Source organism: Apteryx mantelli, chromosome 7 (genome assembly GCF_036417845.1).
Source record: "Apteryx mantelli isolate bAptMan1 chromosome 7, bAptMan1.hap1, whole genome shotgun sequence".
NCBI classification, from domain to species: Eukaryota; Metazoa; Chordata; class Aves; order Apterygiformes; family Apterygidae; genus Apteryx; species Apteryx mantelli.
This window is the reverse complement of record NC_089984.1, coordinates 37392647-37413078: the sequence shown is the minus strand read 5'-3', so window position 1 is coordinate 37413078 and position 20432 is coordinate 37392647. Positions and strand designations below refer to the sequence as shown.

At 39.4% G+C, this 20432-nt stretch overlaps 1 protein-coding gene and 1 long non-coding RNA gene across 3 annotated transcripts in view; one reads left to right on the top strand and one right to left on the bottom strand.

Moving 5' to 3' along the window:
* The window catches only part of LOC106489517 (uncharacterized), a 53255-nt gene extending 41415 nt beyond the window's left edge, over positions 1 to 11840 (bottom strand). For both annotated transcript variants that reach the window (XR_010884665.1, XR_010884663.1), the window contains exons 1-4: positions 11355 to 11840; positions 10203 to 10312; positions 9724 to 9806; positions 1848 to 1953 (exon numbers count right to left, since the gene is read on the bottom strand). This is a non-coding gene — a long non-coding RNA (uncharacterized lncRNA). The remainder of the gene's footprint in view (positions 1 to 1847; positions 1954 to 9723; positions 9807 to 10202; positions 10313 to 11354) is intronic.
* Positions 11841 to 12173: 333 nt separating this feature from the next.
* The window catches only part of PDZD8 (PDZ domain containing 8), a 68463-nt gene continuing 60204 nt past the window's right edge, over positions 12174 to 20432 (top strand). The window contains exon 1 of the mRNA XM_067300294.1: positions 12174 to 13131. Within this exon, the coding sequence (XP_067156395.1) occupies positions 12266 to 13131 (866 nt within the window). The 5' untranslated portion in view covers positions 12174 to 12265. The remainder of the gene's footprint in view (positions 13132 to 20432) is intronic.

The following is a 20432-nucleotide window of genomic DNA, read 5'->3' as shown; positions in this document are numbered from 1 at the left end:
AGGCTTTAGCTAGCAGCCTGTCCAGCTGCTGTTATGCATGGATTCTGAACAGACCTTGCAGTTGGTCCTAAATCTTGAGACACCTTCCTCCTCTCGCACATGCTTTGCTGCTATTTGCATCTATTGTATTAATCATTTACATAGCTGCTGATGGCTGCCCTTTTTCTAGAGATATGGATAGCTCAGTCAAATTGCCATTGACAGGCTCCCTCCTCGTCTTTCCCAGTAAGACAGCCAAGGGTATAAGTGAAAGGAGATTTGGTTCTGAAGACAGGAGAGCTTCCTGGATGATTGCCATCCAGAACAGAACTGTAATCAGCTGAAGAAATATGTGCTCCCTTCCTGAGAAAAGGGAAAGAAATAGAACCTCCCCAAATACAATGTTTTCTGGGGAGGTGAGAAGGCTGATAAACAGCTTCTCCCAGGCAATTCTTTCGCACCATGATTTATCTCTTTTTAAATCTCTGTTAAAGAACTCTGGTCTCCCTTGAAGAGCTTTAGTATGTGACAGGGCTCACTCCTTTTGCCTATCCTGGCCTAGATATCCTGTTCTGGGCAAGACCTGTTGTCAAAACCCTACTCATTTAAGCTATTATTTCTTTCATCCTTCTCAGCATTTAATTTATGTGTTTTTTTTTATCTGTGGTTGTTTCTTCTGCTGCCTTTGGCATCCTCTGTGCCTAACTTTCTCCAGAGAATGAGCAGAGGGGTGCGTTCATTAATGGAGTAGATAATGGATGAATACACTCTTATGCTGCCTGGGTTGCCTTCCCTCCAAAGTGGATAATTTCTGCATGGTACAAACAGGATTGCCAGATGATGTTTTAAGCTAATGAACAAGAGAATAGCATTTCGGAAGTCTATTAACAAACCTAGGTGGGTTGTCGTTTTACCCAGTATTTGTATTTATAGATTATTAATGAAATCCAAAACTTGTGCAGTATGTGCCTGTGTTACTCCTATGTCACTCGTGTACTACTGTGTATAAATTATTGCCAGTTGTCTCTTAAGAAGTTAACAATGAAAAGGAAGAGCTTTCTTTTCCTTTCAGAAATAAAACCACAGCTACCATGCTAAACATAAGTCTGAGCTTAGCTGACTCTCTACCTGTTTTACCTGCCTGGAATCTGCATTCCCTCTGCAAACTGCTTTGACTTCTGTGGAGGGTTATAAAGCAGGGAAAAGCAATGGGATGACCCTGATTAAGAAAACTGCTAGGTATGAAGAAGTCTGGGAACCTCTGTCAGCATTAACTCAGTCTTTACATGGGAATCAGTGGGGGATGAGGCTCTTGGGAAACAGTCCTGAAGGGGGGTGGGCAAGAAAAAAAAATCTGCTTCATTTGTCAGAAAAATATTATCATCCTTCCTGTCTATTCCTCCTACAGATGCAGCCATTTTTGATCCCAGAGATAAAACTGACGGACTGGTTTTTGTTGTTCTTCTTCCCTTAACAAAGTTCTGCTCCTGTAATTGCTCCTCTGCTGCAGTGTCTGTTGCTGTGTTTGTGGGCAGCCCCCTTCCCACGGTGGGGAAGCGAGGAGCTCTGGGAGATGCTTTCCAACTTCTCCCTCCTCACCATGTTACCTGCTCTCTCTGCCTCCTCCCAACCCAGCTCCTGAGCATGAAGCATCCTGCCAGCCTCTTATTTTTTCAGCCCTTTTCCACTGATTTTGTGCTATCAGTTTGGGGGATCTTTGGCTGCAATCTGCTCATCTTCCCCTATTTTGATCCCTTCTATTCCCTTATCATTTCTTCCTCCCAAGAGAAGAGGGAGTTCTTGCAGTTTTTTTTTCCAGACCAGCTGCATTTTGATAAATAATTGTGCAATATTCAGTTGATACTTACTGTAAAGGAAAGAAAACATGCAGTAATCTGTGGAAGAACAAGGTAGGGATCATCTTTTCATGCCTTGACAATGGGGTTTTGTTTGATGACGAGGTCATTGCAGCATCTGGATGGAAATAGTTAAGATCTGTATTAAAAAAACATGAAGATGAGATTAAGGTAGAACATCTAAAAATAACTGTTCTTAATGTTGCTACGGAGACCTCTATTATAGCCATTGTACTTTACGTGCATCGATTATATTCCACATAGGCAACATTTTTCTCTCAGATTAGTAGAAGCTGACAGTACTCCCACTTGTACAAGATGGTATGTAGGAGCATGCAGGTTGTGGAACAATAGAGATGAGGTTTACTCTGTTTTCCAACTCTTAAAAAATTATAAATATGTAGTTTAGTACTCCATTGACAGTTTCTTGCAGTGTATTCCTTATTTAATACATTCTGCCTCTTCCAAAGCAAAAGTGCTGATGATCAATGCAATTGGAGTGATATATGTAGAAATCCCACTATAAAAATAAGGGCTGTAATTCATATGGTTGGCAGTTTATGAATCTAGAGCTCTCTCAGTAAAATCTCAGTAGTTTCAGTGCACAGCTTTGGAATATTTTAAAAAAAGGGAAATACCCTGTATTGACTTCACTGAAGATTTTATTTGTCTTTAAGCCTAGTTGATTAGGCCACAGTTCTGAAGGCAGAAAATCTATTGCTAGTGCTCATATAGTAACATGGACTGCTTTTTAAAAAATGTTTTTGAGAAAATGCTGTTGAAAAAAGCTGTTAAGTGAAAATCTTGGCAAAAAAAAAAAGTTTCCATTACCATATTCTAAGCCTTACCCATGCCAATAAAAATAACTGTAGATGGAACTGCAGCCCTCACAGAACTTCAGTTTCACTTTTTATATGACAGTTTTCATTTTCTTGGCTCTTTTTAATATTGACTTGGATTAAATAACCTTGTACGGATGACAAATTTTTGCAGAAATTATTGAGGAAGCCAAGCTTCTTTAGGGCTTATTTCATAGAAGTTTTGAATTTCATACTGAAAATATTTACTTCAGTTTTTCTATTTGTTAGACTGAGAGCTCAATAAGCAAATTAAAATAGAAGTCTATATGCTGCATTTTAGGCAGCTGTAATTTGAGACATGCTTCTAAAATTATTGGAATAACTAAAGTTGTAAGTTGGTAATGGGAGGAATTTATAAATAATTTGCTGAGACACTGAGGAGAGCAGACAAGTTCCCCACTGTTTTTAACCTGCAGACTAGAATACTACCTTCTTAGTCAATTCAGTATTCTTCTAAACAACACTGAGTGGCCAGAAAAATAATGGGAATTGAACAGAAGGAAAACTGTAGGAATATATGTGAGTTTTGCCTCCTGGTTTAATGAAGCTATGTGAATACCATCTGCTCCAAAATGTGAAAATTATTCCTCAGTTAAAATGAAATGATTTGAATTTTTTCCCTTTGTCTGTAGTTTGGAATTGAAAATGAAGAACACTGATTTAAATCATACTTCTGTCAGAGGTTTTTGTCTACTTTTTTATTGATAATCCAAAGATTACAGCAAAAAAAACCCTCATTTTTCTACATTATTTTTTGATACTTTCCTGAATATCCTAGAGAGTACCTTGCCTAGGTGATTCATTTAGTCCATTCCCCTGTAGTGTCTTATGCACAAACAAGCTAGAAAGCATGAAAAAGTATTATGGTGCAATGTTGGTGTTGAAGGATAAGGCTAGATCTCTCTGGTATTACATGGATAAAACAGCTTTCAAAGTTACAAAATGTTTGTGAAACTACTACAAATTGCTTCTGTCCTTTTAAGTGATACTTTTCACATGTGAAACATGAGGTAGTATGTGAGTAGAAACTGAAGAAGAGATGAGTTTACAGGTGAATTTAAATTTGGCTTGTGTTTGCCTTGCTTCAAACAGATTCTGAACAGAGGCAGCACAGACTGTAGTACAAAACCAGACAATTAAACTCTAACATTATGCTATAACATTATGCTTTCTCAGCTAAAATGCATTACTAATGGTATTTACATAGATTTCAGTAATATAGCTATTTGTCCTACATAGCTGAACAGAGTAACCTACATTATTACAATTACCTAGGTGGGACTGCCTAGATTGAAGTTATGTTTGTAACTATTAGTATTTTCATTAAATCTAGTCTTCAGGCCGTATCCTTCAGACAAACTACCTTTGTTTGTGCAAAAATACTTTGTGAAGGCAATGAAACTACCTGGTTAAAGATTAGTCACGCAAGTACTCATGTTCTGTCTTTTCGGTCTTTGAATACGGAAGAATCAACACAGCCATAGGAAGGTTGTGGTGAAAACAGGAAAGTACAGCAACCAGAAAAGGTAAAGTAGTCTTTCTGTTTACTTTTCTGTAGCTTACCACTAACACAAAAGATCAAGCAGCAAGCCAAGCTACTTTTCCATGTTCAAATGGCCTTGAGTTCATATAAGGAACTGAGATGAAATGGCCATGTTTCAGCCTTGCTATGGGAACTAAGGAAACTATTTCTTTACTTTAGTACTTGTCAGGCTCATCTCTAAAGTAAATTTTTGTTTTTCCATATTTATTTCTATCAAAAATGCCTGGTAAAGCTTTGATTTCTGTAACAAGTTATTTTCATTTTGGTTTAAACTGTCAAGCTGGGTGGAGGGGGGCGCTGACCAAAGAAGAGAAAATGAAATGATCCCTTCAGATAGATGCAAAAGGTTCAGCTCAAAAAATGTGTATACGTGTGTCTAGACGGACAGCTTTTATGTGTAGCTAGTGAGACTACCCACAGGGATGCCTTTAAGCACCGAGAAGCCTGTGGAGTCCTAGATTGCAAGTGAAAAGGCATGCCTGTGTACTGCAGTTACAAGGTCCACACATTCTTAGTAGAATAAGTAGATGAGCTGAACATCTTTTTAGTGTCTTGATATCACATGTGAAACTTAGAGGCGATCAGAGAGACAAGAATAAATAAAAAATAAATCCCAGAACCCTTATTTTCCAAGAAATCTCTGGGTTTGGGCTAAAATTTCTGAGATATTCCCTCTGGTTTGGAGAACCGGTGCAGATTCCTTCAAAATTCTGTACTGTTCCCTTATTTTATATTTCTTTGCAGGTGAACCAGTGTCAGCATACATGGGAATTAGTGAGCAGCTAGAGAAATACAAGACTTGCCAAAACATATCACTGATCTCAGGACTGTAGCTGGGAAATTGGATTACTGAGTATTTGCACAAGCAAGCACTCTACGGAGACCAAAATACAGATCTTGTTCTCGGATTGTTAAGGTGCCAGGCAGTCCTTCCCCCCTGCCCCTTAATGGCAATTAAGGCTAATAAACAGTCTAGACTCTGCACCAAAATGGCTGAAGGAAGGACACGTGTTCAGTTCTGACCTTACTGCAGGAGCGATAACCTCCAGCAGAACTAAGAAAGCTTCCCACTGTGGCCAGATTTGGCAAAGCTTATCTGGATGCTAACGAGACAGAGCAGACGTACTGCAACTGCACGCTCTCAGATTGGAGAAACCACAGCCCAGCCACATCACAAGCCAGGAAAGTAACCAACTACCTGTCAACTGATGTACATAATCACACTTTTAATGAAGGGCAAGTGATGCACACAGCCTCACAGGGACCCTCATCTCAAAAATTATTTTCATCTCTGCAGTATTAACTCTTTACCCACTGAGCCCTTATACAAATTAAAAATTGCTTTCTAATGCAGTGTCTTGAAGCCTCTACATCAGCCAGAGGCTGCTTTGGACTAATCCAGGAAGTGAGCCAAGTATTAAAAAAATCTGAGGTTGTGGAACATCTGAAATATATTGATCATAGTGTAATTACACTTGAAATGTGTTAGGGGAATTAGCTAAAACAATTTCAACTCTGGGAAAGATGATTTGGGAGCATGCAAGATGGCCTCAGGGAGACTGACTGGAATCCTTATGATGAATGGTGAATCTGTTTCAGAATACTTAAAGAAAAGGTACCCAGGTGAACACTAATGACAAATGTGATAATAACTACCCCAAATATAACACTTTCTAAGATTAAGAAAGGTAGTATTTACATAAATACTAGGAGTCAGTGGAATGAATGCAGTAAGAAGCAAAATATATGTGACAAATCTCAGCTGTGTTTTTGAATTAAAGAACAGATCCTGGACTTAAGATATAACAGCAGACAGGAAATAAAGGATCTTTAGTTCTGCTTGGATACTGGTAATATAAAAAGACTGAATTTGTCACATTTAAATTTAAAAAGGATTTTTTTAATCTTGGAAAAATTATCTCAGAGCTAGAGTTCCTAAGTGGGGGAATCTTGTTTCATGTTATAACAAAAGCCAAGGTCAAGTGAAAAAGTAACAGAATCCCTAATTAAAAGACAGGATACCTTAAGTTGAATGTGAGCCTTTTGAAGTAAATATCCAATGTACCTGTTCATCTAAAATGTTAACTTCATCTAAAATGTTAAGTTCTTGATTAAATGAGTTTAAAATGAGTTAAAAAGAGAGCTTGAACTAAGATGCTGGATTTATTTGGGCCAAACTAAACTTTAGATCCAGACCCTAACCATCTTTCTGTTTTGACATCTTCTGACCAAACTGTTTGAGCTCTAAGTCATTATTAATAACCAACTGAGTTGCTTTATTTGTTGTATGTAGGATTGCAAAGGTATTCACAAACAATCAGTCAAAATATCCTTGCTGTGAGATGCATCACATTAAACAGTTAAACGAAGACATGAAGTTAAGAGCCTATTTTTTCAGAAGTGAGCATTAATTCGGAGCATCTGCATTTGAGCAGTCAACAGGGAACTTTCTTTTTCCTCCCACCACCCACAGTGCTCATAATTCCTGAGTAAACTGCATTTCCTCATTAACTCTGAAAACAGAGCTTTGGATGTCTCAGGTAGGACCTATCCAAAAAGCAGCACTTAAAATGCATTCCCATTCTGAAAACACAGGTCTAGCTTCCCTTCCTGAATTCATACAGTGAGTTGGTTCTAGGATAGTAATAAAACCCTCTAAAATTCTCAGCCACCATCCTTAAAAATAATTAAAGGTATATAAACTAGTTAGAGTAGGGGGCAGATTTTTCAGTAGGATAAATAGATGCATTTAACTCAATGTCAATGGATCCAACAATTTATTCCAGCTGATGAGTCACTGGTGGTTAATATAGTCTTAATTAATAATTAATTAATAACTAATACTCAATCAGTTAATAATTAATATAGTCTGAATATGACTGAGTTGCCCAAACTGTATTTTTATGTACTTCTGAGTGGAAGGATTTAGCTCATGGCAGAGAAACTTATTTGAGGGATTTGGAATTGAATACTGAGCCAGAGGAGATGGACTGTCATCTGTGCAAAAACTGGGCTCAGAAGGGATGAGACACATGAGTTTCTCCAGGTGAGCTGAACAGAAGTCTTCCCAGGGGATCAGTTGGACTGGGGCCATGCCTCTTCTGTCTGCATTGGGAGCAGACTCCTACCACAACCTGGCTCTTCAAAATGCAAAATTAAAAAAAAGGGGGGGGATGGGGGAAGGGGAGGATTTAAATGGCCTCAAAGGAATCTTCATACGCATTAAAGCCTCATTTTTTTACCAAGTTTGATCCAGTAAAATGTAGGATCACCTGAGAATAAGACGACACTGTGCCTGACAGAGTTCCGATTTAGAACTGCAGAGAGTCTTGATCACTGTATTTTTCTTCTTTTCTGTATCTTAAGAACTGGACCAGATCAGGTGCTCACTAGCACAGTATCCTGTCTGAAACAGTGGATGTCTGAGGACAATTATAGGAACAGGACACCCCACAGCAGTATGTCAACAGTGTAGCTTCCAGCAATCTTTGTATTTAATAGCCCTCAATGGATTTCTCCCTCATGAATTTACCTAATCACTTTTTGAATCTTGTTTCATGCAGTACCATGAGAACTATAATCTAATTTTGGTCTCTAAGACATGTAATATGAAAACAATAGGAGGCCCAGGAAAGAATGAAATCATTTTGCCAACAGATATTACAAAAGTAGACAATGACTGGAGTATAACAATGAAGAAAATTGCTAAAACCACTTATTACAAAATAACCCAGTATTTCCTGCTTTGAAACAAAATCTATCATTTAGACTACTTCACAGTTTTGAAAAAAACTGTAATAGCTTTTCTAAGCTTGTGACATGGATAATTCTCTCGTCAGCCCCGCAGTATGCAAACTTTAAAATGTGACTTTTCAACTGGTCATACTATCTTGCATTGACAAAAATGCTTCTACCATTTCTTCATCCTCTGGATGAAGATCCTCTGGATCAGTCAGGAATGAGATGAATACAAGTAAATGTTCCTGGGTAACATTGATGTTCACTTATAACATGAGAACTGGCTTAAACATGTGTCTTTTCTTTGAATTTTAGCTAAATGTTCTCTATTAAATTATCTATTTCTACATATTTTGCAACCTTTGTACACTATCACTGTGCCAATCTCTTGCAAAATGTTGAAAACTGTTTTAAAGTTCTATACGTACAGGCCCACTGCTGTCATCTCCTAAATCTGATTTTCAAAAGAAAAAAAAAAACCTTGTCCTTTCTGTTCTTTCTTATTTAAAAATAGCTGAAATATCCTGTTTAATAAACTCTTATCTAGTAAAATTGTTTGAAAAAATCAAATTACATATCAGGCCTAAATTTTGCCTGTCTTGCATCCTCTTTAATAGTTTACAGCTGTGCAAAGAGCACATGGGTGAGTATATTTTACATTATTTTTACAAAGCTTAAGTAACCAAGGTGGAAATCAGTCAGATTGCATACTGCTTTCTATTTATTTAGACTTCCAGAAAATATAAACAGCAACTTCTAAATTGAAGCTGAAGTATAATTAGCTCTTAGAGGGCCTTTTCTGGATGGTATGAAGGCTCATCTTTTTTCTCCTTTACTTGACAAATTAAAAATTCTTTTCCATCCTGACCTATTTTAACCTTATTCTGTTTTAAATAATGTTTTCTGTGTATCCTCTTGGTATCCATGTTAACATATTTGCTGCTATTTCCCTTTATGTTTTCATTCTCATTGAAAATACTAAAACACACCTGACTTGCTTTATAATTTTTAAGAGTAATGAAAATGTTCCTCTGAAAGGAGAAAAGCGATTACTGAGCTGAACACTGCAGAGGCTTTTAAACTGTCATGAGGTCCACAAAATGTGCCAAATTTCCTGTTCTGCTGGTTTAACGGAAGAAAATGCTCAGTTCAGAAATCTGCAACATGACTTCTTTTTTTACTGGTGTTCTTCCTGACCCAAAACCAAGGCTGCTGTTGGCTTTCTGAATATATTATTCCATATATGAAAAGCTATTTAGTTACAAATCCACCACCTTTTCATTCTTACTGCATATGCCTATATTAGACATGGTAAAGGCCTGTAACAGAGCAGTTCAAATTTTGTACTAATGACCTCTCTGGTATTTCTATAGAAATGCTCTGTTAAGCACCCAGGCTTTCAACTTTCAGTCACAAGACCTATAAAAAATTCATACTCCGAATCTCTAGTTTCAAACCACAGCTCTGCATCATTAACTGCTTTCAATCCTCCTGCCCCACACACTTTATGAAGGGGAAGAGGGAAGAGGGCTTTTATTTTCCTGGCATTGAAAATTTTACATTTTCTTCTTCTCATCTGCTTTTTTAAGTAGTGCTGGAGTTTGGCAAAAAAAGGGGTTAGCTTGGATTTTCTGATATTCTGTTAAAATAAAACATTATATAAGAACCATTATCAGACTTTAAGCTAGATGATTAACTAAAAATTAAAATAGGTGTAAAAACCCCCAAACATTTAAGTAATTTTTACCTTAATAGTGGGTGTCTTTCAGAAATTATAGAACTTCTATTTCAAGATTGAAAGAAAACACTTCCCATGACACAGGGAAGCACCTGGAAAAACAATATGCAAATGTCATAGTAGTGTTATAACTCTAGCAACAGTTACAGCTTTGATTTGGCCTTTAAATGAGTTTGCTGGATCAGACTAATATGCTTTCTTGAAGTATGTTTATCTTTTCAAGTTAAAATATGATTATTTTATATGCCACTTCTGTAAAACAAAATTGAATACAATGGGTCTTCTGGGTTAGTCTCTCAAAATGTTCAGAACTAATATTCTGTCTGGAGTCCCACACGCATGTTCTTCCCACTCATGGTAGCCCTGCCTTGCATGTTACACGTTTCTTCTTTCTATCCCTCTTGTTCACTGATTTTTTTTTTAAGCAATTTTTATAAATGTCCATTCTTCTTGTAAAAACAATAGTCCTTAGTCTGGATGCCACTCACCTGCCTCCTATGCAGGATGCATCTGTTGCCTTCCTTGAAAGGAGCATGTGAGCTCAGAGAGGTGAGGATGCCTTCCTTTCCCTACCCTCCAACTTCAACGAAGCCACAGTCTGTGATATAAAGAAACCACTTTGTAATGTGTTGCTTACAGCAGTAGGAATGCAGTCCTACATGCTGACAATACCTATCTCACGTACATCACAAATCAAAACATCACAATGTGTAAATTTCTCAGCTTTGTTCTTTTGTTCATATTCCTTTCCTCCCTACATTTTTTTTACTTCATTTACTCAATAACAGACTTTAAACAATAGTGAATAGTTGAATAATAGCAGAGCTTGTTAAAATGTCACCTATGTAATATGTTCAAAATCTGCTAAAAATGTCTCTAATCAACAGCAAACAGAAAAGAGGCTTCGATGAAATCATGAAACTTCCAATAGTCTCCAATTTTTGTCTTGAACCTGCTCCATGACAATTTTAGTTAAAAAAAAAAAAAATCTGCCTAATTTCCAAGAGGCTAAATATCCTTTATCTCTCACCACTCCTACTATGTCTCTTTAGCAATTATTGCCTTACGAGAATGCAGCCTTTTGCAAACTTCTCACAGATCAAACTTTTTTTTCATTTTATTTCACTTCCCTGCTCAGCAGGGCTATCTTAACTACTATTTAGGATGACTGTGTCCCAAATACATTCCTCTAGAGACAGATGTCTTTCTTAATGATATTTAAATTGCCTACCCTAATAGTCTTCTGGTTAACTAATGAAATCAGCTGAACTGTAGTTTATGGATCTGGTAATTAAAATGTCCTCATATTTATTGAAATCACTATACAGATTTTAGGAAGAAGAGATATCAGCCTCCATGGGGTTAAATTCCTTGTAAGAAGACAGGCTACCTCCTGCATGACTATGATAAGACAGACTCATGAACTTGCTCATAAGTTCCATATATTTTATATGTATATTTTATATCTCTCATGTATTTTTGGTATTGACCGAAAAGGTCAGCACAAAGCCCATTGAAGCCCTCAGATTTCGGGTCAGGCCAAGCAGAGACCAGAGGACAGGCGCTGGAGCCTCAGCACGGGGGATCGTTCCAGGAGAAACAATTCTCCCTTTCCATTAGTTTCATAGCAGGAAACTTGCCCTTTTGAAATGCATTTCTGCCCTTTCCTTCTCCTTGAAAAGGCATCCTTCTCAGGGGGCGCTTGCTGTCCCTGTTTTTAGAAGAGCGGGCTGCAGTGTGACTAGGATTAACGAGGCTCACGGCGCCGTTAGCTCCCAGGCGGGCCTGTGCGGGAGCCCCTGGCCCCTGCAGCAGCACGGCGCGAAGGGGCTGCCGCTTGTTCCCGCTGGGCTGCTCCGGCTGTTCCGTGGGCAGCCCGTAGGCGGTGGCTGCCTCTCGCTCGCCCTCGCCTTCCGCAGGCCCTGGCCGCGCTGCAGCGCCCGGCGGCGCCTGTCTGAGCAGTCACTCAATTCCCGCTCCTCTAACGGCTGCAGCGAGGCGGCTCAGTCCGCGGGGCAGCGCAGCCCCAGCGGCTCCCGGCACGCGGTCGGGCCCCCTGGAGCCCTCGCTGGCAGACGGGAACGCCCGGCCCGGGCGGCACCGCCAGCGGCTCCGGACCGCGCGGACAGAGACAGGGGCAAGGCCAGGGGCACCGGTGAATGCGGCCGCCCCGCCCCGCCCCTCCGCGCAGGCGCCGCCACTGCCCGCCGCACGGCGCTGTGACGCCACCGCGCGGCGTCGTGACGCGCCCGACGGAGATTCCAAGTCCCCGCCAATGGGGGGCGGCCGGAGGCGAAGGGAGCGCGGCCGTTGGTTGGCCGCGCCACCGCCCCGCCCGCTGCCCCCGCCGCGGAGAGGGCGGGAGGGGACCCGGATGAGGCGGCGGCGGGCGGGGAGCGGCGGCCGGCACCGCGGGGGGGGCTGCAGCCGTTAACCGTCGGCCCTGGCGCAGCGCCCGCCTCTGGCCGCGGCCCCCGGGATGGCGGCGGCGGCGGCGCGGTGAGGGGCAGTGCGGGCGCAGGTGTGAGGGCGCGGGGGCGCCGCGGCGAGGATGCTGCTGGTCTATGTGATCCTGCTCTCGGCGCTGGCCGGCTCCTTCATCACGCTCCTGCTCCAGCTCCTGCTCCTCTACAGGAAGAAGCCGGAGCCGCCCGAGACGGCCCAAGCCCCCGGCGGCCTCGTCTACTCCCGCGTCGCGTCTGACTGCAGCCTCAGGGACTACCTCCAGGGCCCGGAGCCGGCGGGCGGCCAGGCGCCCTCGGAGCCGGCCCCGACCCCGGCAGCCGCCGCGGCTGCGCCGGCGGAGCCCAGTGCCAAACAGCAGCCGCAGGAGCCCCCTCCGGCCCCCTCGTCCCAAGAGGAGACTTGCCACTTCCTCAATGCTATCTTCCTCTTCCTCTTCAGGGAGCTCAGGGACACTGCCCTGGTCAGGAACTGGGTCACGAAGAAGATCAAGGTGGAGTTCGAGGAGCTGCTCCAGACCAAGATGACGGGGAAGATGCTGGAGGGGCTCAGCCTCAGGGACGTCTCTCTTGGGAACGTCTTGCCCATCTTCAAAACTGTCAAGCTCATTCGGCCCGTGGTCTGCAACGAAGAGGGCTGCCCCGAGGAGCTGGGCTTCGAGGTCGATCTGGAATACAACGGTGGCTTCCACTTGGCCATCGATGCTGACCTTGTCTTTGGCAAGTCAGCCTACCTCTTTGTCAAGATCTCCCGGGTGATGGGGAAGCTGAAGCTGGTCTTCACGCGCCTGCCCTTCACTCACTGGTCCTTTTCTTTTATGGATGACCCTGTGATAGTCTTCGAAGTGAAGTCTCAGTTTGAAGGGAGACCCATGCCTCAACTCACTTCTATCATTGTGAACCAGTTCAAGAAAGTTATTAAGCGCAAACACACTTTACCCAATTATAAAATCAGGTAAGATGCATTGTGTCCTTGATGTTACTTCGGGAGGAATGTATTAGAATTTGTCATGTTCTTAGTAGGTAAAAAGAGATTTCTATTGGTATTTTTACAGGCATATAATAGAGGTGCTTGTATATTACTTTTCTGATATCAGAAGCCTTCCATGAAAGTAAGCATGGTTTTCCATTTACAGTAGGTGAAGTAACTGAAGCACAGTGAAACTGTGAGTGCCCCAAATTACACATACCTAAGTGGCGGAAATAGTAGGTATCAAAAATTCCAGGATCCTGTCAGGTGCCCAACAATGGGAGCATGATATGTCTTTGGAAAGCATGGCTTTGTGGGACAGCACGTGGGTTTGGGGTATCATTCTCTGAAGCACTGCCATTGATGAACCACCTTAGACAAGACTTGTGGCTTATGTTTGTCTATAGAAACAAGGTTTCTGTTAGTTGATGTGAGGCAGGAATGAACTCACTTTCTAAGAAGTATTTTTGAAATCTCGTGATAGATATTGTCTTCTTCCTTTCCAGTCTGATGAGTTTCTTCAGTAACTTTGGGGAAATCTAAAAGTTGATAAGAAATGTATTGCCATTGTTATAAATTTTTTGGAGCCTCTTTTTTTCTTTGTCTTTTTTCTTTTTTTTAAGTAAGCTAGCACATCTTGTTTTCTAAATATATGGACTGCAGTATAGATTGCATTATATGTATTGTCTATAATGCAGTACTCACTGATAAATCTGTAGCAGAAGTGGCAAGTGGCATCTTCTTTATGTGATTCCATCCTGATTGCTGATTAAAAATATTGAATGTCCTTTCACTGTTAAGGTATTTTGTTCCCTTTCTTTCCTGTGTTTTGCCACTCTTAAGGTACTGCATTCCCTTTCTTTCTTGTTCATTCTTTGTAGTTTGTATTATTGTGTGTTAAGTAAGGATTTCTTTTTTGTTTACCACATTCATCTGCAATAAAACTTCTCTCTAAAATTCCCCAGACATGAGTAACTGAAGATGCTGATTTGGATTTTGAAGTGTAATTGGCTTTGCAATAACATGATTACTAAAGCCTTTTCAGCCTGTTCTTCAGCAATCTAATTTGTAAGAGTTTGCATGAAAGTGGATGTGTAAAATATCCAAGGTTTGGAAAGCCCGAAAAGGGCAGTTAGTAGCTGCTTAAAGCAATGTGGTGGTCCTTCCAAATTTTGAGGTTCTGAATTGCTCTCCAGAAGGCTCTGGGCAGCAGTGAAACTGTCAGGAGTGAGTTTGCTTCCATTCTTTCACTCTTTTGGAAAGAGTCTGAAACTAGTAACTGTGGAAAAGAGCCTAAAGGATAGGCTGGTGTAGTACTATAATAGTGACAGAGTGAACATTTTCAGTAAACCTAAAAAGAGCAAGTAGGGCAAATGTTTACACTCCTAAGACTTTAGTGTGCCTGTATAACCAGTGATGACATCCTCTTCTCCTTCAGACAGAGGGAGGAAGACATCTTCAGTTTTCCTTGGGGAGATGCACCTGGACAGTAGGGCTCTCTCTTTGTTTAATCAGAGATAATGGATGTTCCATATATTTCTCAAGCTGTCTGCGCTAGAAAGAACAAATTAGGCAGGTGTGAGCCATTGACATGTTAAAGAGACTTAGAGAAGAGAAACCAGAAGGATGGGAAAAAAGAAATGTCTGGGGCAGAAATGAGTAGAAGTGTATGAGGACAGAAGGTAACTGACATTGAGAACAATATAAGAAGCATAAATTGTTATAGAACTAAGAAGAGTTTATTTTTAGAAAGTTCTCTAAGTTGTGGGGAGCTGGGAATTTGGGAATACTTAGGAGAAAATTATAGCATCATAGCTGTTTTTCATACTAGATAATAGGCTTATTGTACAGGGTGGCAAGTGTCCAAGGCTGTCCAACCTTGTATATGTTACTGTTTAAACTTTAATTTTATACTGTGTTCTGAGCATGTAATTCTGACCTCACTGTGTTGGTAAGTGGGAGGACAGGAGACTAAGCTTAATGCACATTAATGAAATTATTCCAAGGAAGGAGGACTAGGTCATGGGTGTCCTAACTGTTCTGAACTCTGCCTTTAACATTTTCTAGTGGGAATATAGAGCCCTATGTAGAAACTTTTAGACTTATGTTTCTTAATTATCACCTATGAATCCTTTAGCTGTCCACAGCTGCCCAAGAATATGTGGAACACAAACTGAAAACACATGTTCTAGACCAGTGGGTCTCAAATGCATTTATATAGATCACTACAAAGTTAAACTTCATTACAGCCAAGTAATAACACCACATTTCTATGTGATAGCAGAGCTGAGAATTGAGGCAGCATGATTTACACAGTGTGGAGAACTGATTTGGAAAATTCAGCTCTTTCATAAGATGCAAAACTTATTTTGTTAAGAGGGCATTGGCTTGGGATTTTGATATTCTAAGGCCATGCCAATATATTCTTTAGCAAAGAATGTATAGGAAGAAGTTAGGAGAGTTTCACAACCTCTTAATAACCTTTATACCTTACTTAAATTTTAACAGTTTCTCATCCACAGTGAATGAGCTTATCCTCTCCCCATTTTTTCTATGTCCTGTATTCTTTTTGTTTAAGTATACAAGTGTTTGCTTCCATGTGTAGTTCAAGACCCTTCTGATGTCTCCCTGCTCTTGCTCAAGTAACTTTGTAAATAACTCTTCGAATAGCAGTAATTACTACCTTGGAAACAAAAGCACTTGCAATGCAAGGAGTTCTCTTTTGAGCCAGTTCAAAGGGGATCTTTGTTATCCTCTAGTTTCCAGACTGAAGTCCACAAAGGAGTGGAGCTGCCAAGTATCATTAAAAATGAAAATATGCAGTTTTCTTTCTTTTGTAATTAGGTAACTCTTAGAGGGTTATTACTTGATAGTGAATGGCAGAAGAGAACTTCTGTCAATAGTTGATTCTCATCATCCTGTAACTAAGTTTGTGTAAAACAGGTCCCCCCCACCACTATTTAATTTTACAATACTGCATAAAAAATCATGCATGTCTTGTGTCTTCATGCAGGTACTGTCTGTCTCTACAGACATGCATACTATTGTGTTTTTCCCAGACATGAACAAAATTATATGCAACAAAGCAGTGATTAGTAAGACTATATATCATTATCTCTCTGTGTAATCCATTGCTAAGACTGACTTTGTGCAACCTGCAGAACTGTAGCTTGAAAGTGGAAGAAGACACCTTGCATTCTTGATGCACTGCAAGTGTCTGAGGGAAGGCAATGTAGAAAAGTAAGTGCATCTTAAAATTCGTCTAGCATATTATGTACGGGTTTCTCCATATGAACAATCTTCTACTAATTGAAAAAGGGGGGGGTGCTTTGTTATGTCTAAATAAATAAGTAGTAGTTTTTGTTTTAGTCTAATAGCATGTAATCACTTTTCTTAGGCTCTTGAAGAAAAGTATTTATATCTGACAAAACACCTATTTTGATGCAATTGCCATTCAGTGGCAGAGCAGCTATTTCATATGGTAGAAATTGGCTAATTACCCGGAAGCAAGGTTGCTGGTAAAATAGAGTGAATCTGCAAGTTAACTCTGCATCGTTGTTGATTCAGGATTTGTTTGTCTTTATCCAGGTTTTAAAATTTGCTACTTTTTGTGCAATTTAATTGGTAGTAGCAAGAGTTACTACTCTTGTAGTAACTAGTTACTACTAGTAGTTACTACTACTACTGTTTTATTGCTAACTTTAACCTTAACGTATTTATGCTGCTTTGTAATAGAAACAATTATTCAAGCTCTCAGTCTTGTGAAAATCCTGTGGTCTGTCAAAGAGAAGAGATTTCTCATTCAAATGTGGGAAAAGTCTAAAACCACATAATGTTCTCAACATACATGAGTTTTGGTGCGCTCTTGAGAAATTAGATAATTGTGAGTCAAGATTTTATATATATATATATATATATATATATATATGTATATATATGTATTTTTTTTTAACTAACCCTAACAAACTTACTTCAGTAAGTGAATAATATCCACCAGTCTTCATTAAATTGGCTCTGTGTACTGTATGACTCTGTCTTGGCTTAGCTTAACTTTTTAAATTGTACCTTTTTTTTCGTTCTGAGACAAGCTGGCCAGTGGCTGGAGCTTGAGAATGGGTGTGGAAAGAGTTGGCTTCCGTGTTGTTTGTTTGTGTTGCTAACTACTGGTGTTCTGCAGTGCAGCTGCTGTGTCTCGCTGTCCCAGAATCTGGTGCTTTTGGGAACCAGATTGGATCAGCCTTGCCCATTCATGTAAGTTGGTTTGACACTGGATTTTTCATGTAGGTTTCTTTTACTAGATCATGATGGTAGATACTAATTAACAGCAGACAGTAGAGTTTGTTTAGCAGCTTGAATCCAACCTTTGTTTTTTCATTGTATAAACTCAAACAGTTCTTCAAAAGTACTATCATAGACTTTTTTCATAGTTCTTTTGTTTTGAGTAGGTTCTGATTTCTCTTTGTGTAGGTTTCAGAGAGTCAGCTTTGGTTTTTTTGTGCTTTCTAAACAATCAAAATATGCTTTACCATAATGAAGGTACAAAACCCTTCCTGTGTATGTAAAGGGGGATGGGAGGAATACTTGCAGGCTAATCTTCCTCCAAAATGTCATTACCCTGTTATTTCTCCAGCAGTGATGTTAAAAATCTGAAAGCAGCTCTGTGGTTCCCCCAACCCCCCCAAATTTAAGGTTGTGCAAGTTCGTCTGTTTAGATTCTAAACAGATTAGGTATTGCCTAAGCAGTGAGAGAGTTCTGTATATTTTAAGGGAGCTTGGTTTCTCAGTGTGTTGCATTAAAAATAGGCAATACTTTTGTATGTGTATTAGCATCTTTGAGAAACTATGTTTTGCTTTATTCTAATGCATTTTATCACAGACTGGAATATTTTTCTTTCTTTTCTTTAGAAATAATCTCACTAGGAATTACCTCTAATGTTTCTTTATCAGATATTAACTGCATGACCTCCTGAGGCCCCCTCCAACATGCATCATCCTACAAACAGATCATTTGCAATATTGTGAGAGTTATGTTAACCAGTTTCATGCTTTATTTTGAAACTGAGGCTATAATGATTTTCACTGGGAAGATGATGATGTTAGCAAAACCATTAGACAAGCTTATTTTAAATTACTGCTGTAGAATGCAGTCTGAGTTACATAGCAATTTCTTATTTTTGGCAAAACTTAAGCCAAGAAGTAACATAAGTAGCTATTGATTTGAAGTGTTTCCTATAATAGAAATGGCTTCATCATATGGTAGTAGAGGTCTTGCAAAGAGTATCAAATTTTTAAAAATATTTACTATTTGTAAAAGAGGTTAAGATTATAAGCATTTGTGACTTCAGAAATCAATTCCCAGTAGAGAAATCTACTGTCATGTCACTACAGCTTCTGCAAAGGAAAAGGATATGGATTTTTTTCTTTGAGTGGGTTGTGTCTGGATTCTACTGTAGTTGTGATATCAGCTTCTTACTAGTTAATCTGTAAGACACACCTATTTGAAATCTTCTTTCTTATTGCTGCTAGAAGGGAAGATGAGGCTTTTTTTATTTTTAATACCGTGTCTTTACCCATTCTAGGTGGAAAAAACTTCTGGTACGTAGAAGTAGAAAAGGTAATTTTGAGTCCTTTTCTGCTCTGAGAAAACTGATGGTAAAGAAATGCTGATACTTATGTGGCATTTTAGATTGTTCCAGAGTTAATGTCCTGAATGGTATCAGTACAGAGACTTGTTCTGTTACTGGCAAAGCAGTGATAACTAGGATCAACAGATCTGTCTGTAGATAATAGTGCTTCATATTTGGAAGATTATCTTCATAAGGCATGGACAAGTAATTTTTTATTCATACAGGAATTAGATAAATGGATCTGTAAGCAACTTGACACATAGTAAATAAAACCAAACCCAGAAACATTAAATATTTTATTTTTTTCCAGGATGCTGCCTGCATAAAAGGGAGCTTTTTACTCTATTTTGAGAGCTGTCTACCTCAGACACCCCCTTTCAATGTGTCTGGAGGGTCACTAAATACAGGCTTCTTCAGATTAAATGAAAGTCTTGGTTATGTAGATATTGGTTTCTAAGACTATTGATTTCTGGAAGGTTTTGAAACCTTTTGTGCTTATTCCCCACCCAAACATCTTATGGGCTTTCATGCTGGAAAGCTCTATTTCTCTAAGGATGCCAATTTGAAACTTTTTTCATTATTAAGTCACAATAAATAGTGACTACTTATTGGACACTTTCTAGTAGACAGTTGTGCTTTTTGGAATAAAAGAGAAGGTCTTTTCCTATGACTAGTTAAAAAATGTTACATTTTCTTTTATCTTACCTGCAAGGGTCAGGAACTAATATGGGACTCATTTGAGATGGGTTAGTGAAGAAACTGGGTGACCAGAGGTATAGTTGGGGACAAAAAAATCTTAATTAGAGGGTGGGAGGGATGAAGAAATAAAAGGATAATTTTGGTGATTACTCTGTATGTTTGCTGCAGATGATGATCCAATAAGGATTAGAGTTAATTGGCCTGACAGGAAAATAAAACCTCCTCGAACATCTCTTACTTGAAACAGTGTATAAAAGATTCTCTGTGCAATTACAATGAAAAGAAAATTACCTTATTAGTTTAACTCCTTTGCCATTTTAGATTTAAAAATACTTACTTTTAGTCCTACAGTGGAATTTTTTAATGCGGGTTGTGAGTGAAGGCTGTGGAAAAAATCTCATAAAATTTATTTTGTACTTCCTAATATTTTACATGCACTAGCATTGTGAAAAGAGACTTTGAATTTCTGTTCTTCTGAACTCTGATCTCAAACACTTAAGCTGATCTTGCTGCTCCTTGAGAACAAATACTTTGCAGTGGTCATAAAAATGACTTCTCTGTCATAATTTGCATATCTTTCAATACTTTTTAATAAAAATTACTACTGTGTGCTTTGCATTTTTACCTTTTGGAAAGGTAACTTATTTCAAAGTAAACATAGGACTCTTAGGAGTTATTCACTTTACCAAACTGTAGGCATCTGACAAAAGTCTGAGTTTGGATCTGAGTCCATCTGTGTAGCTGGAGATAGGTAGGTACTTTCAAGCACTGAAGTCTGGCTATTCTGAATTACCTTGTATAAGCAGTTTAATGATTTTTAGTCTCTGAGTAGATGATGTGACTCTAATATTCCCTACCTGTCACATAAATCTGAACATTGAATTTCCATTGAAGGCCTTGAAGGAGATTATTTCAAAAAGAGCAGAGGCGCAGAAATTTTTGTAAAAATGGGTGACTGTT